Genomic DNA, 17418 nt, shown 5'->3' with positions numbered 1-17418 from the left:
AAAAAGACATTTGTGAAACGTTTTTCAAGTGGAAATTTTAACCAATTAAAAACATTTTCAAGAGTCGATTATGAAACGTTTCAAAGAGACATTTGTGAAACGTTTTTGAAATGAATATGTGCTACCTAGGATATTATTTTATTTATTTAGGGAAATATTCGTAATAGTAATATTCTTTTCCCTATAATTAACAAAAATATTTTTGGTTCGATACTTCACACATGAATACAAATGTAATATATAGAAAAGATATAAAAAATCTTATTTCTTTTTCTTTTACATACAAGTATGTCACGGAATAGGGTTGAATTCTAATCTATTATAGATTATTAAGAGCTATTTATTTTGTCGAAGATAAATTTAGTTATACGTTATTTCTATTTACAAGAATACAATGTTTTTCCAATATTCATGTACAATATTTATGTAAATTTGTGCATATGCTATTTCGATAAGTATTCATATACTATTCAAATTTCCTTGTGTTAAGAATGCATATATTCTTACATCTAATCATATATCTCTGGTTTTCTAACTGTACAAGACAATTGATTTTGAATCAAATTATTTTTCCAATAATCAAGTTTTATTTCTTGTTCTTGCATAATCAAATTTAATCTTTAAAAATATTTATAAATAAATTTTTTTATAATCATGAGAAGGTATATTTTATTACAATATCTTTTACTTGTATTAAAATTTTTTTCTCCTACATAAAATTTATATATTATAGTAATAAATATATAATTTATATATTACTGTTCGAGAAAGCATATATTATTTAAAATTGAACGTTGTTCTGAATTCTCCAATATTTTTCAAATCAAAACATTGCATTCAAAATACATTCCAAATACATATTAATATATCTGCCAGTTTTTCGGATTTTACGTCACCGAGCAAACATCCAAATTTGTGACAAACAACTCGGTATTGATTTTTGATTGATTGCCTAAATCGAACGATCGAAACTCGTGTTATTGTAGCTCATATTATTATTCAGTACATCGAAATTTGCTCATTCATTTAAGGATAAAACTTTGCCACACATGTCAGATGTTTATCTCGAAAGAAACGCGCTCGCTCATCTTCGCAAAATAAAGTATCTATCGCTTGACTTAGCTGTCACGACTTCAAGTGCACTTAATAGGAGTTTATATGTACAAACTTCACTTTTTTTAATATATAAATTTAACATTAAATAGACTCGATTATATTCATTTCTCACATTGGCGATTAAATGAACAATTTTAGTGTGAATTAAAGATGCGTCTATAATTACTATAGACATATATTATAGACACGGTAATTCTCGCGAAAATAAAACTATAAATGTATAAATAAATAAATAAATATATATATATATACACACACACACACATACACACACACACACACATCTGGACATTTATAATATATTCAGATTACAATAAAATAATTACTTCAATCACTTAAATGAGTTTTCGAATTATCTCAATAATACATCTTGTTATTGAATATAAAACATATGCACAAGAATTCTCTTAAAATTGTATATAATTTTTATACAGGATGTGTGTGTGTTCTTTTGAAATAAATAGTCCATCTTAGAAGCGTTTTCCTTGCTGCCAATTATATAATTTTTTATTTATGACAGAGTTTTTGTATAATAACACTTCGTTAAATAAATTATTGAAAATTATTTTCTTCCGTGGCAATACGTGGTTCGTATCAATATCTCGGGTTATTTTCATTTTTTTCGCTGATTCCAAAAAAGTTCTCCATTGTGAGAATTATCGTAATTACTGTACATAAAAACTATATATTATTTGATAAATAATTATACGGTATTGTCTTCAAAATCGATAACAAAAACATTCAATAAATAAATAAATAAATATAAATATAGGAAAATGTAAAACAGTATGTTGAATTCTTTTAAAAATAGTTGATGATAGTAGGAAGTAGACTGTTGTATTATTATCGGAAGTCAGTTGACCTTCATATGTTAAATACAATACATTTATTATTATTATATAATTGTATTACATGCACGTGAGCTTTTAATAAAAATTAAATTGAAATAAATTAATACAAATTAAAATATATGTATGTATATATATTTATACAAAGGAAATAACACATATAGAATTGATTTTATTTTATTTTAGTTGCATTTTTATTGCATATAATCTCTAGTAAATTTGATGTACTCTGTAAATTTTTATTTCCTATCTAATTTTTTTTAATGGATAGTTTGAATATGAATTAATAGTATAACATATTCAGATAGATTCTTCGGTTATAAAGATTCTCGAATTATTGAATTATATTAAGTTATAAATACCATAATTAGTTAGCATGATATCGAGTGGATCTTTGGTAATGAACCATGAATCCAACTCTTCGTGATTCTCTGCATTTTTCCACTCGGAGTAACCCTGCCGTCGTCGGCCACTCACTTGCCAGCATTTATTACTATTATTCAAGTCCATATCGATTTCCCGATCACTTTCGCGAATTTGATAGCCGAGCGCGATGAAACCGACGACGGACACTCTACTTATAAGCGACGCGCACGCGACACGTCCGTGAATATATACCGAGAACCGGTAGCGTCCTCCTTAATGTCTTTTAACGATAATTAATATTTATCATTTGACTTTGCGTCGCACGCTCGAAAGAGTCTCATTTTCTTTCTGGTCTTCTTTCGACACGAACACGCATGGTTGAGCGAATTTATCCGTCATTTTTAGGCAAAGAAGGAGCATTGTCTTCCTCTTCTTTCTCCTCTCCGCAAAATGGAACTGTGGTCGCCAATTTGGTCGTCATTTCGCAATCTACAGTCACAAATGATGTATATATTTTTCATTTTCTTTCATTTTACGATCGCACTGAATTTGTTAGCGATTTAGAAAGCAGATCTCTAAGAGAAAAAATCGATAAAACGATAATGTAAAAATCTTTTTCTTCGATTAAACTTGAAAACTTATCCACGAAAGTAATTTGAATTGAACTACGAAACACGATGTTCTTCAAGTTTCTAATTGCAAACAATCCAATATTGAAAATATTTAGAGGAAGAGGAGAAATGTAATATTTCTATTACATTTTGCAATTAAATATGCAATTCAAAAATTTAGAGCACCTTATAATTACGAAGAGACATTTAATTAACTTTACTTGCTCCAACAATTTTTATTTGTGAAATATGTATATTTCTTTAAATATTTCAAATCTACTTTCATATTTATAAATAAATATCTTTAATAAAATAATTATATCTGCAAATTAACATAAATTTATACAAAAATTGTAGAATGTTTTCCACTTTTGAGGACGAGTGTACATTTGTGTAAAAGCTATTGTAAGGTTAGCGTTGAATATTTTAATATTTGCACGTGACAAGCATTATCCCTCTACAATGCACGAATGTATGACGTTGGAGTTGTCAGGCCACCATATAACGACAGCAATAATGCTATAATGATTTTTTCAAACGTAAAGGTAATTTATGCTACAATACAATAGAAATGCATAGGTACTCGTCGCTTTTTACTGTTTTTAAATAGTTGCAAAATTCATTATTAAGTAAATTAACGAGACTTTTTCAAATCAATGCATCTATTAATATTTGATTATAAACAAATGTAGTCAATTATTTTGTTTGTTGGATATAAATTTTTAATTTTATATGTGTGTGCAATAGAGAGAAGAAAGAGAAAGAGAGAGAAGTATTTTAGAAATAAAGTATATTTTTTATTTTCGATTTATTAAATACTTTTTGTATTCTGATTACAAAGAATTAAACAAATTTTACATAAAAAATTGAAGGAAATTTTCTTTCGAATAAATTTAGGTATAAAGATACATGTACATATCCGCAATTATAATAGGTATATACAGGGATGGGAAAGTTACTTTTTAAAAGTAACTCGTTACCGTTACTCGTTACCGAGTAAAAAAAGTAACTCGTTACCGTTATTAGTTACTTATTTTTAAAAGTAACTAGTTAGCGTTTTCGTTACTTCAAAAGTAACGATTCGTTACTTTTCCCGTTACTTTTAATGTTAAAACAAGATAGAATTAAATAAAAAATTTACTTTAATATTTTTAATATTTTAATATTTTACGGTAATATTTTTTATTAAAATATTAATATAAAAGCAACAAATTCTTTATTTTAAATTTACAAAACCGTAAAAAATTTAGAGATATAGATTTTAAAGCACTTAACATGTAACTTCACATATAAATAAAAAAATTTTAATTTTCATTAAATTTATAAATACAGCTAAATTTGCATTCTTTTTGTGCTCTCCGATATTACGTCAAACTTAAAAGCTGGTCAATCATATCCATTCCTCAGACGAATGAAATAACTGTGATTGACCAATGATGTCATTAATCGCTCCAGAGGTGGCTGTGAAGCTGGCACGACAATCTACGAATTTTAATGTTCTTGACCAGTATGACATTTAGACCAGCATGACATTTAGACCATTCCGACCGTTTACTATTTTATAAATAATTATTTAAAACATCTCTCTGCTTGAAAAATGTTTCTAAAGAATAGAACTTTTATAGAACTGTCCAGAATTGCCGTTAAAACTACGGAAAATCATCACGACCAGCACGACACATTTTTACTAAGTGTCGTGCTGGTCAAGGACATTAAAAATTCATAAAAAATTATTAATTATTGAAATATTGGTCTGAAATTGCATATATAGGCTGAACTAGCAGAATTATTGGGAACTCTTACTAAAAATAATAATATTCAACGCGTTTTGGTTCTTTAGAGGGAAGAGTGTCGTGCTACCCTGGCGAAAATAATTATCGGAGCGTAAGTCGAATGTAAGGAAAGAGTAACAGAAGTGTAAACGAAGCTTCTAGGAGGCGTAAATTGAAACAACGAAACGTAAACGAAGTGTTAACACTTCATTTACGTTTCGTTGTTTCAATTTACGCCTCCTAGAAGCTTCGTTTACACTTCTGTTACTCTTTCCTTACATTCGATTTACGCTCCGATATTTATTTTCGCCAGGGTAGATTCGCAAAGTTAGCACGACATTTTTTCGATTTCGACTTTTTAATATAAGGAATGCGGAACTCTTTAATTTTTATCAGGAACTGTAGAACTATGAAAAGTGCTATCAGAACTCTTAGTATTTTTTTGAAATTCGTAGATTGTCGTGTCAGCTTCACAGACACCTCTCAGAGCAATAAATTTCATCCGAAATATTATCGAATTTTATATGAATGTCGGTCGATGACTAAAAATTGAATATGACAGAAATACGATGTCATAAGTATTTTCAAAATATGAAAAGTAACGGTAAAAGTAACTGTTAAATTCGTTATCGTAACGGTAAAAGTAACTGTTAAATTCGTTATCGTTACTAAAAAAATGTAACTACGTTATCGTTACAGTTACAGAAAAAAAAATGTAACGCCGTTACCAATCTGTTACCAAAAAAAAGTAACTATAACGGTAACGGCGTTACAAGTAACGTGTTACTTCCCAACCCTGGGTATATATGATATTTTATGATGAAAAGAATAATTTTTGGACTTGTATATTAATACGTAAAAATGCATAAATAAGTTATTGCTTGCATATTATCCAAAATGATGGTTTATATTTATTTTATATCAAATAAATATATGAAAATCGTTTATTTTTTATAATAAATAAACTTAAATACATAAATATTAATATAAATATATTAATAAATAAATAAGTTTTATAATAAATATTCTTTATGATAAATTAACAAGGAAAAGATTGGAAATATTCGCTTCCGATTTTGATCAGCTTCAGCCGTTTGGGCACGTATAAAACAATATATGTTTCTTATTTTGACCTACATTATAATATTTACATTATAATACTATATATCAAAAATAATTAAAATCGTAGACAGATGTCCAATTATTTCTTTATATCAATAATTCTTGACAATTGGAAATTCAGAACTTACTTTTTTCTCGTTTTTCTGAGATTCATAGATAGCATCCTAATTTAATAAAATTTTCTTTAATGTTTTCACACTATTTAATCTGCCTTTAATTCTCGATTGAGCTGATCGACAATTAATTAGTTTTGTTTAGATTATTCTTGACTTCTTTCTGCTTTGAACAGTTCGATTATATATACAGATTCATTCGAATTTCTCGTTCAAACTTTTGCAGGGAATTCGCATTATAAGATATCGTTAAATCATATCCCTGGGGATACCCTACGTGACCTAGACAAAGGAATACCCTCTCAATAAGGAATACCCTCGGAAACAACCTCGTCATGTCTGGCGATGGCTTCTGAGAGCCCTTTAGTTTCAATGCGTATAACGATTGCAAAATCGCAAATATCGTGACACAAGAATCTCATGCGTGTCGCATGAGCACGTCTGGATTGCACACAATTACAGATGTTATTTTCTGAGAAATTATTACATTACTCGATTCCTGGATATAATATTCTGCACATGATACATGTTATAATAAGAGGCAGCTTATATAAAGTGAAAACAATGAAAGTAGCGACTTTCCTTATATTGAAATCTACTAGGAAATTTAATAGTACGTTCCAGATCGTTATTCGTACGCAACTTCTTTAATTCATTCAATTAATATATACAGAAAATCATTAATTAATTAAATTTTAATTTAATTAATTAATTAAATTTCAAACTTTTGCACTTTCTTATTTTGCTGAAAAGCCAAGTCACATTAAGAATTATTGCTATGTTATTATAACGCATGCTTATGTATAATGTTTTTATAATTCTTTACTCTAGCTTTTATACTATAATCTTATCTAATATTGCATATTATATAAAAAATATAAATATAAGCAGCTGTGCACATTTACGATTTCCTCTCAAAAGATTTGAAATCCAAGAAGATTTTAAAATCCATGCAAACAATTGTCAAAAATAATATTAAAAAATTACTTCAACATATATTTCTTAACTGATAACTGTTTATTTTCTAATTGTTTCTCATGACAGATGAATTTGAAGCGAATAGACAAGCGCTGAAAGAAATGACGAAATTGGTGAAGCTGCTTTCCGATCTTCGAGAATCAAGGATTTGCAACTGCAGTCAAAATCAATTTCTAGCAATCCCCCGCCTTAGTTTCTCTCTCGGAAGCGTCGCTCTGAACGGTCGGCACGATTTTATTAATACCCGCGGACGATGCCAAAAAGTGAAGAAAAAGTCTCGAGAGAGACGGCGCAGCTCGAGCACCAAAAATAATCAGACCGGAGGTGAATCTCGTAGCCGGCTTGTCCCAGTGGCAGATGCCATCTGATCGCGAGGTTTCTTTCACGAATATCCGTGCCTTTTCTAAAAAAGAGCGAAGAAGCGTTATACGTTTGATCGGAAACGAATATCCATCGCGGAGGAAGGAAAAGAAGACGGGAAAGAGGGACGCGGCTTAGTTTTGTTCATGCCGACGACGACAGGTCAATGTCTTGTCTCTTATTTCGCGCTGATGTTCGCTGTATGTCTGGCCAAAGACGCGCACATGTGAGTTCTGCATAACGGTCCAAGAGATAACGCGCGATGTGTCAAAAGAAAATTATAAAATGAGGCGCTTGAAGGATCTAGGACCTGTCGCGTCATCATTTTCTTGTGTAGATTTAGCTTTGGTCATTGGGCTTTATAGATAAGTTAAACTAACTTTTAATAAATAAACGACATGTGTGTGTGTGTGTTTCACATATCGAAATGATGAGTAAATTACTTGCATTCTTATTTATCTTTTTGTAACGTCATAGACTTTGTGTTTATATCTAACGTATGCGCTTCTTTATCAACTTCTTACTTGCTTTCTTCACAAGAACAGATTTGCTTAAAGTACGCTAAATGACATAAAGTTAGTTTTAATTTGGTTGTTATTTATCATTTTAATTTATTAAAGAAAAGTTTGCAAAATTATATAAAAACCAAATCATATCGATGTGCTTGTAATACTTGTAATTTTTCTTTTCCAGAGTGGGCAGATGGGCGGACAAGTTGGGTACCGATTTATGGGAACTCGCAACCGAAGTTGCTCGACCCGAGGAATTGCTGGAAGTGAGCATATATTTATATATTTACTCAATATGATAAATATCATATGATGAAGATTCTAATGAGAAATCTTTCAATCATGTCTCACGCGATATAACATATATCTTTATATTTTGTATCATTTTTATATAGAATTTATCATAGAAAATTTATCATCTATAGAAACGAGTATATATTATTTTTAATAATTTTTTATAATGTTTCTTTCTCGTCTCTTTTCTTTATATTTAAATTTTTTGAAATATCTTTATATTCTTTCAATAATCTAATAAAACGTGAAAGGAAGATTGCTGAGCAAATGGTACTCGTAGAAATACAGGAGCATGAACACACGAGTCGAGGACAAGTCCGGAGAAGAATTAGTCAGCATAATCAGCGAGAATGTAGGTAGGATGCTGCGCCGGAAGATGGATGCTGTCACCTGCATTCGAATAGCAGCCGAAGCAGCGACGGAAGATTGGAACGAGCCTCTTGTGGACGGCAATTTCTCCTACGTTTCCGGCAAGTGCAGCCCTGTCAACGGTTGTTCACTGAACGACACGCAATGCGAGAGGGAGAATGCGAGCGTATACAGGTGAGCGCGATTTGCTCGGTACATTATTCTTTTTCAGGTTCCCTTCGGCGAGAATTAGTCACGGTGTTGTCCAGGTTGACGTCGTAATAGCTTTCGGCGGAAATGAAGAATGAATGATACAAATGGAATATTACGAATAATTTTGAGAGAGACCTTTTCCTAAATGTTAAATTAAAATTAACAAATGAACGAAACGATTTCAGAAACATGGAACTAACCGCGGATTCACATTTTTATAATATTCCGGTGAATACAAGCCATTCGTCGGTTCATATACCAACCAACGTATTCGATCTCACGCAAGAGGTTGTAGAGGATATTATGAGGACCGAGCTGTTGGATAATATGTTTCGTCAGAATTACGAATCCGATCCCGCATTATCATGGCAGTACTTTGGTTCAGTCACCGGCATGCTCAGACAATATCCTGCCATGCAGTGGCGAACGAGTGTAGAGGATGATGACACTGATGAGAAGCCTGATCTCTACGACTGCAGGGTGCGCAGTTGGTTTATTGAAGCAGCCACATGCAGCAAAGACGTGGTGATCCTGATAGACGTTAGCGGCAGCATGACCGGCATGGGAAAGACGATCGGTAAGCGAGATCGAAAAGAAAAGTTGGAAAAATTGATGGATGAAAACTTTAATAAAATTTGAATGAGCGTGACAAGGAAATAGAAAAAAATATGTAATTTCTTCAATGTGACAATTTAATATTTATCATTTTGTAATCATCTATTCGCGATTAATAATTTTATGATTGAAGGATTGTAATATTTCGATTACTTCATGTTTGATCGAAATGACAATGTTATGACAGCGAAGACAACTGTGAACTCGATCCTGGATACGCTGTCGAACAATGACTTCGTCACGTTGCTAAAGTACGCGAACGAGACCACCGAGCTGGTGCCGTGCTTCAAGGACATGCTAATTCAGGCCACTCCAGAGAATCTCGACACATTTAAAAAATCCTTGGACACTCTCAAGACGGAGGGCCCTGCAAATCTCACGGATGCTTTCACCAAGGCGTTTAGCCTGCTTAAGACTTACCGGGAATCTCGTGGTTGCGACGCCGACACGCCGTGCAATCAGCTCATCATGGTCGTCACAGACGGCATTGCTGGAAATCTAACGGAGGTTACTGATTGTTTTATTTTGACAAAACTATTACATGAACTTTTATCACTCTTTTCCTTCAACCTATTTTACATGCTGATAAAACTATTGAAGATAACCATCGGCGATAAGCATGAAACTAATTCTCTCTATTTCTCTCTTTTTAGAGAGAAACTTTCTTTCTATAAAAAATAAATTTTTAAATTATTTAAAAATAAATAATATTATAGTGATAATTTTTAAAAATAATAATTGTAATAATATGTTAAGATAAAATAAATTCGCTTATTTTATTTTATTTTATTGTTAATATAAATTTGCTTAAAAAAAATATTGAGTTGTGAAAAACTATTTTTTTCGACTGATCGATATTTCAATACGATTACATTATTTTTGAACTACGCAAAACTGCATGAAATGAAATACAAGAATGATATATGAACATCACACACACAAAGCACGTAATTAGCATAAATTATCCTTTCTACGATGTCTCAATTTTAAACATACTCTTTCGAACGATGTTTATTTTACACAATTATGTATTTTCAAAAAGTAGCATTGAATAGTGAATCCTAAGATAGCATTGAACAAAATTCCTGGTTAAGTATGTTAAATGTAATTTTAAATAAATCTCTCTCTTCTTCTTTGTCTTTTTTATATTAAAAAAAATTACACATACTGTCAATTACATTATATTGTGTAATGGAGCATACTTTGACTAACTAATTTAATGTTTAATAATTTGTTTATTACTATTTAATGCTTTTTTAAATAATATATTTATCAATGTTGCATAGTTAATGTATACTTTTTTTATACTTAATTTCTTAAATTAATATTAATTAATTATCCATCCATTTGTTTTAATTTTTTACCTCGTAAGAAAAATTGTCTGCTTTCTGAGCAAAGTCCGAGCAGCTTTTTCTTTTTTAAAAAAGATGCAATAATATATAATATATAATAGTATTTATGACAATATATTTAATTAATATATTTAATTAATCTGAAGAACCATCGAAAAGATTATGTATATTCATTGTTTTCCTAATTGAAGAATTCTCTCATTTTTAATTCTATTAATTAGTTTTATATTAATTTTTATTATTAATTTAACTTTATATAAAATTCAAAAAGATTCGTTTTTTGGATATGATTTCATATTCAAAGTAATCTTACAATAATTTATACGGCAAAAAACACTTTGAGATTCTTTTGAATAAAATATTTATCGTTTTCTGTTTCTTTGTCGTAGATATTCGAGAAATGGAATCGGGAAGAAAACGGTACTCACATACCGGTGCGAGTGTTTCCATTTCTTTTGGGGATGGAGGTGACCAAGGTGCGCGAGATACAAAGGATGGCATGCTTGAACCGTGGCTCATGCAAGCACGTGCATACGCGGGAGGAAGTGCGCGAGCAAGTGCTCAAGTACATCCCGGTTGTGGCGCGTCCCCTGGTAATTCAGGGCGTGGTGCATCCCATTGTGTGGACGCATGTTTACGCCGATATCACGGTAGGATATTCTTCAGAAAATTTTAATTTCAATTTATTTATTTATTCTTTTATAATTCTTAATTTTAGTTATTTATTTATTTTTTTACAATTCCGTGCAAATATCAAGCAAAAATTGCGATTATTCGTTTTCTCAACGAATATTTTTATCATTAGATTATAATTTTGATAATAATAATCTAGTGATAAAGTGACATGGGTCTTGTCTAATTGGAAAATATCACGCAATCGCGATTACAGGAAATTTATACGAAAGATATCATGATTCGTGGTAAGAAAATCTTATTACTGTTTGAGGAAACTAATCTTTACTATGTAAATATTATTCTTCTTTGTATATTTTTTGTCGCCACAAGGACAAAACTTTTCTTTTGTTTCCCTACAATATTTTGAAAATATTTTGTTAAAATGATAGTGGGCTTAGTGGGAGAATAAAATAAACATTCGTAAATTCCATCAGAATCCGGCACTTGCCGCTTGGCTGTGGCGGGTGATGGAACATGAGGATCAAAAGTCGCGTCTGCAAAAATACTTCAAGGGAAAACAGCTGGGCGTGCGAATAAACGAGGATGCAATCTACATAACGCAGGTTGAAATAGAATCAAAAAGCATTCCTTCCCTCCCTCGCAGCCTCTACTTTCCAGGCTTTCCAGGCTCTGTTTAGATCTGTATCGCATTATATCTCTCCTTGCTACATGCGTTCCTCGAATACCAAACGGAAATACAAGATTTATAAAAGATAACATTTTAATAAAGTTCATCAGCTTAGAAAACATTTTTTTTATTTAAAAATATATCTCAAGAATGAATGGATTGGAAAAAAAATTTATTTTATATTTATATTTATCTATAATTTACCAATTTTGTAAACTCTGTTTGGTAATTCGTGTAATATCAAGCGAGAGGTAATCGAAAATTGATGCAACACATTTCATATTAATTATTAGATAATTGACACATTGATTTTTGAGGATTTTTATAACAAATTTTAATTGTACAATTTTCATTATATAATTATAATTCAACTAAGCATTTCAATTACCTTGCTCGAGATTAATCACAAGCTTAGCAATCCAAAGGTTTAGCCACTTAGTTCGCTGAGCTGTCAACTTGGAGAACAGGACAAACATTCGCAATTAATCGCTGGGCATCGAGACACCACTAATTGACACAGTTGAATAGTTCTCGGCGATTGATTGTCATTAGCCGAGAACTTAATACCTGAGCTGGGAGCTAGGTTTAGTACCTTGTTAGCTGGGCTTCGTCGAATTATTTGTTTCTTGATTTTCTATTTATTTATCTTTAGCGTTAAAGATCAGTGTGAGGTGCTGCATAAACTGATTCGAATGGACAATCGAAGACTCGATTCTTCAAAAAAAAAAAAAAAATTACTAAATGGCACATTTATGCCAATTTAAAAATATTACATGACAAGTGCGTTTAACGATGCAATAGATTGTTGGGAGATTTCGGTTGCGCCTTTCGATTCCGAGAACACCCTCTACGTATTTAGCCCATACCATAGAATGACCGAGGGCAAATTAGATTAGCGTAGCCCTTCGCTTTAGTTTTACCCTAGCGACGTATCCGCTCCTGTTAATGGAAATTGTAAAAGTAATATGAATTATGTCATCGGTTCTCCATCGTCTGTGATCGCTCTGCATAGCTTGGCAAGGACGAGAACATTGAAGAGGATCCGTTCATCCTGAATACGACTGCCTGGCAGGAATACAGACTGCTGACTTCCGTGGGTACGCCCGTGTTCGATCATAGGAATAAACAACGCGACAACAATACACGCGTGGTGGAGGACGCGTTATTCGGTGTGGCCGGCACAGATGTGCCAATCGATGACATCCGCAAACTTACGTTGCCATACAAGCTCGGCGTGAATGGCTACGCCTTCATCGTGTCCAATAACGGCTACGTGATACTGCATCCGGATCTGCGGCCAGTCTACAAAGGCCAGCTTAAAATGAACTATAATAGTGTTGACCTCACGGAGGTCGAAATACTTGACGACGGACGTGGGCCGAGGTAATGTAACATGCAACGTCTTCAATATACTACTACCGGTTTTCTTCTTCTTTTCTTTTAAGAAATCCAATCAAGGAATAAAATAAAATTATAGTTATATTTTAGAAAAAATAACATAAAATAAGTATATATATATATATATATATATATATATATATATATATATATATATTTAAATTCTTTTTTTCTTCATTTTTTTAAAATGAGCGCAGGAACCCTGGTCCTGAAATATTGGAGCTGAGATCAGCATTGGTCGATCACAAGCATGGTAGCATGAAAGGGATCCCTGTGAAGTTACATTACGATGATAATCGTCGTGTCACTCTCGAGAAACGCAATTACTTTTACGCGCCTTTGCCTGGCACGCCGTTCGGCCTCGCGGTCGCCTTACCTAATTATGGAACGACTTGGATCAAGGTTGTAAACAGTAATTTAGTCCACTCTTAAATAACTTCGCGCGCAATTAATTGCATTAACCATTAAAATAAATATTTTAAATCACCATCAAAAATAATTATTATAAACCATCAAATAATTGATAACTAATTTTATAATTTTATGACGAATAATTGTCGATGATAATGTTACGTACTCGAGTAATCGCGTGTTAAATTCTTTAAGGTCGGCGATGAGATCCGCCGGAATCAAAATATGAATATCAACGTGTCGGACTATTTTACGGGCGATCACTGGCGCGTGCATCCGAGCTGGGTGTATTGTCGCTACCACTATTTGGAGACTCACCGGTTCGATCGCCCGGAGGACGAAGTACGCCACTTCCTGGCGCTGATGAGTCGACCCGGTTGGCGCTGGTCCGAACAGTACGAGGCTTATCCACCCGCGGACGAAGATCAGGAGCCCAATTGCGGCAGGCAAACACTCAAGTACGACGATTACTACTGCGACAAGGAACTTATGCAGTTGCTAGTGTTCGACGCCAAGGCAACAAATAACAGTTTCCGCGGCGACTACCTGGAGAACTTGCCGCCCAAGGCCCGAAATCTAGCAGAACTTTACGGCATCTTCATAAGATTCATCGCGACGCAAAGCGGTCTGACTAGATGGCATCACCTCAATATTAGCAAACTGGCGGATGCGGATGACGGTATTGTGTTCGGCGATCTTCACAGACGAGCGGTGAACGAACCTTGGTACAAAGGCGCGATCTTTCAAAACGAGATGGATCCTAACAGCATCTTTTTATCCGGTAAAAATTGCATTCGCCAAAAGATGAGATGAGAGAAACTCTTTTATAATTAATTTTTACATCTGTAGTGTTCAGAAATCATTAAAGACATCTTTATATTTTTTTATGTATTATTATACAGTGTGTTTCAATTACTATATATAGAATTATTTATTAATATATATTATATGAGGTAAAATTTTGTCACAGTACCCTGGGAAGCGGGCACGGATGCGGTGGTGACGGTGTCGATGACCCTTTCGCCTAAGGATGGTGGCAAGAAAGCGCCGGCAGCTGTGGTGGGCTTTCAAATGTCAATGGCGGATTTCTATAAACGATTTATCGCACTTACTTCGGTGACGACGAATCCCGACATGAATTGCAGCAATAAATGGATCGATTGCTACCTGTTGGATCAGAACGGCTACGTGGTTATTTCGGGGGGACACAACGATACCGGGCAATTTATGGGCACCCTGGAGGGCGCCATTATGACGTCCATGATCGGGCAAGGTCTCTATAACTCATTTGACATCTATGACTATCAAGCTTGGTGTCATGAGGTTGTAAGTATTCGTACCAAAGAGTTTATTTGATAAATCAAATTTTTAATTAAATCCTATAATTGCGATTTTTTTAATATTTATCAAAATTTGCGCGACAAAAATAATTCCTACTTTCACTCTTACTTATTAATAATATAGGTTTTTAATAATAATAATAGTTACATATATAAATAACAATAAAAATAATAATATGTTTCTATATTTATATGTTAGATTAATATTAATTCTATATAAAAAATATCATTTTAAAATAATATTAGATTAGCGAGGCTATTATATATTTTTTTCGGACTGCATGCGTTTTAAAAATGATGATGGAAGATAGTGTAAAGTTATTTTTAGGGTATGTATTATTTTTATAAGAGAAAGAGAATGCGTAATGTTCCAGCGAATCAGTAACTCTGCCAACAACATGATGGAACCGTTGCGATACGTTGGTAGGCTATTAGTTTGGTTTTTGCTGCGGTTGATATGGTTCGCGACGCAATTTGTAAATTTGCCCGGTATCCACGCCAAGGTCCACAACGATGAGGACGCGCCTGCACCGCCACCACCACCAACTCTCTATCTCTATCACTATCCTTGCGATCAGAAACGGACACTCTACATGCTGAATGAGACCATCGCGGCCAAGGGCGTCACCAATCATTCCGATTACTGCTCGAGACCATTTTATGCTCAGAGAGTAAATATTTATTTTCGCCAACTGTGTAAATATTTATTTCCTTTAACTAAAACTGACTATATAATTTTGCTGATTTAACCGTGTACGTAGTGTGAAATATAAAACCACGTATAGTTATAAATATCTCGCGCGGTTTCCAGTATCTTGTTTTTGCTAAAGATCTTAAAGATGGTAAAAAAAAAAAGTTTTAATGAGTATGAAGATCAAATATCTGTTGGCATTTTATGACTCACATTTTAAATTATGAAATAAAAAGATTATCTTTATGAAAATATGAATTAGTAAGAAAAGAAAATTTTATATGTTTAAAAACAGATTAAATTTTACGTCTTTTATATTAATTTTGTTTTTCGATTTTGCTTTCATTATGCGTCAGTTTAGTTTTCAACGTTCAGTAACTTGTAATATATGTGCATTTTAATAATCAATTTTATATAATTATTACATGAACTAACATATTTCATTCATAAATCACTACAAATTATCATGCAGAGATTATGAATAATTAAAAATAGTTAATACGCGTTATTATACGTATTGGACAAAAAAGATGAGAGTGTCCATTATAAGTTTAAATTGGTATTTAACAGTAGCATGATATTTATGTATGAAGTACTGTCAATAGACCTGATCGACAAATCTTCTTTGTCAAATATTTTAGCTTTGAAGAAAAAAATTGAAATGGACTTACGAGAGATCGTTTCTCGATTTATTTATAATGTCGACGATCCTCTTTACCTTTTCACATCTTTTACTTTTCAACTGACAGATATTGTCCACTCTGTTTATTCTATTCGATTATGGAATCGCTCATTGAATAATTTTTTAAATGCTAAATATTATGCAAATATTATTTTCCTGAAAAGAATCAATTTGCAAATCAGTGAAGTATTTAACATAAATTATCTATATTATTTGGATAAGATATAGTAGATAAGATAGTGGATAAGTGGATAAGATATACTATAAGATTTAGTACATTTCAACGAGTCAATTGAGTCATTTTTTCATAATAGACCGACATTCTTAGAATTTATGTACCAATTTTCTCTTTCTCTTTAGTATATATATCAAAATGCATTAATATACATAAATATTCTGTCAATATTCTTTAATAATTAATTTCGATAGTTTTTTTAAAAATAGAATTTTATTAATATAAAATTCTTGTCAAAATATAGCAATTGAATTTCGAAAGAATAATTGTCAATAATGTACAGGTGACGCATACGAATCTCCTGTTGGTCGTGGTGAACAGCATGTATCCAACGTGCTATAAAAGACTGGAAGTAACCCCTGTCAGCATCTCACCCCTCGAGTACACAAATAGCACGGCCGACAAACCTTGTCACAAAATTCCGCTGAATGCTTTAAAGAGGCGTAGGCTGAAAAGTTGCTTCACGGAACATCCTCTGGAACTTGAAATCGATTGCGGAGGGTCCTCTGAATTGACGATGTCCCTGTTGTTATTATGGATTACCGTCTTTAGGGCTCTGTATGCCTTTGTATGACAATAAAAACTTAGTCTCATACATACATACACACATACATAGATACATACATATATACATACATACATATATACATACATACATATATACATACATACACGTATGCACACATATATTATTGTTTTATAATGAAAAGTTATAAAAATAAAATAATAAGAAAAGTATCA

At 32.3% G+C, this 17418-nt stretch overlaps 2 protein-coding genes across 8 annotated transcripts in view; one reads left to right on the top strand and one right to left on the bottom strand.

Moving 5' to 3' along the window:
- Nucleotides 1–14369, bottom strand: part of LOC145963332 (protein rolling stone) — a 22811-nt gene extending 8442 nt beyond the window's left edge. Inside the window, exons 1-2 of one of the 2 annotated variants that reach the window (XM_083085147.1) lie at nt 14048–14369; nt 2327–2819 (exon numbers count right to left, since the gene is read on the bottom strand). In XM_083085147.1, the coding sequence (XP_082941273.1) occupies nt 2327–2474 (148 nt within the window). In that variant the 5' untranslated portion in view covers nt 2475–2819; nt 14048–14369. The remainder of the gene's footprint in view (nt 1–2326; nt 2820–14047) is intronic. The other variant, XM_083085145.1, reaches the window with a different exon arrangement.
- Nucleotides 1–17418, top strand: part of Ca-ma2d (Ca[2+] channel Muscle-specific alpha2/delta subunit) — a 21619-nt gene extending 4201 nt beyond the window's left edge. For 2 of the 6 annotated variants that reach the window (XM_083085138.1, XM_083085137.1), the window contains exons 4-16: nt 6993–7512; nt 7980–8061; nt 8370–8632; nt 8836–9227; nt 9453–9772; nt 11007–11267; nt 11727–11855; nt 12933–13303; nt 13516–13720; nt 13925–14510; nt 14700–15055; nt 15444–15740; nt 16961–17418. In XM_083085138.1, coding sequence (XP_082941264.1) covers nt 7433–7512; nt 7980–8061; nt 8370–8632; nt 8836–9227; nt 9453–9772; nt 11007–11267; nt 11727–11855; nt 12933–13303; nt 13516–13720; nt 13925–14510; nt 14700–15055; nt 15444–15740; nt 16961–17251 — 3633 coding nt within the window. In that variant the 5' untranslated portion in view covers nt 6993–7432 and the 3' untranslated portion in view covers nt 17252–17418. The remainder of the gene's footprint in view (nt 1–6992; nt 7513–7979; nt 8062–8369; nt 8633–8835; nt 9228–9452; nt 9773–11006; nt 11268–11726; nt 11856–12932; nt 13304–13515; nt 13721–13924; nt 14511–14699; nt 15056–15443; nt 15741–16960) is intronic. The other 4 variants (XM_083085141.1, XM_083085140.1, XM_083085139.1 and 1 more) reach the window with 4 other exon arrangements.

This window comes from Camponotus vicinus, unplaced genomic scaffold (assembly GCF_025532165.1).
Source record: "Camponotus vicinus isolate PSW18456_S1 unplaced genomic scaffold, iyCamVici1.0 SCAF_12, whole genome shotgun sequence".
Lineage (NCBI taxonomy): Eukaryota > Metazoa > Arthropoda > Insecta > Hymenoptera > Formicidae > Camponotus > Camponotus vicinus.
The sequence above is the reverse complement of the archived record's forward strand: the minus strand, read 5'-3'. Positions and strand labels throughout refer to the sequence as shown.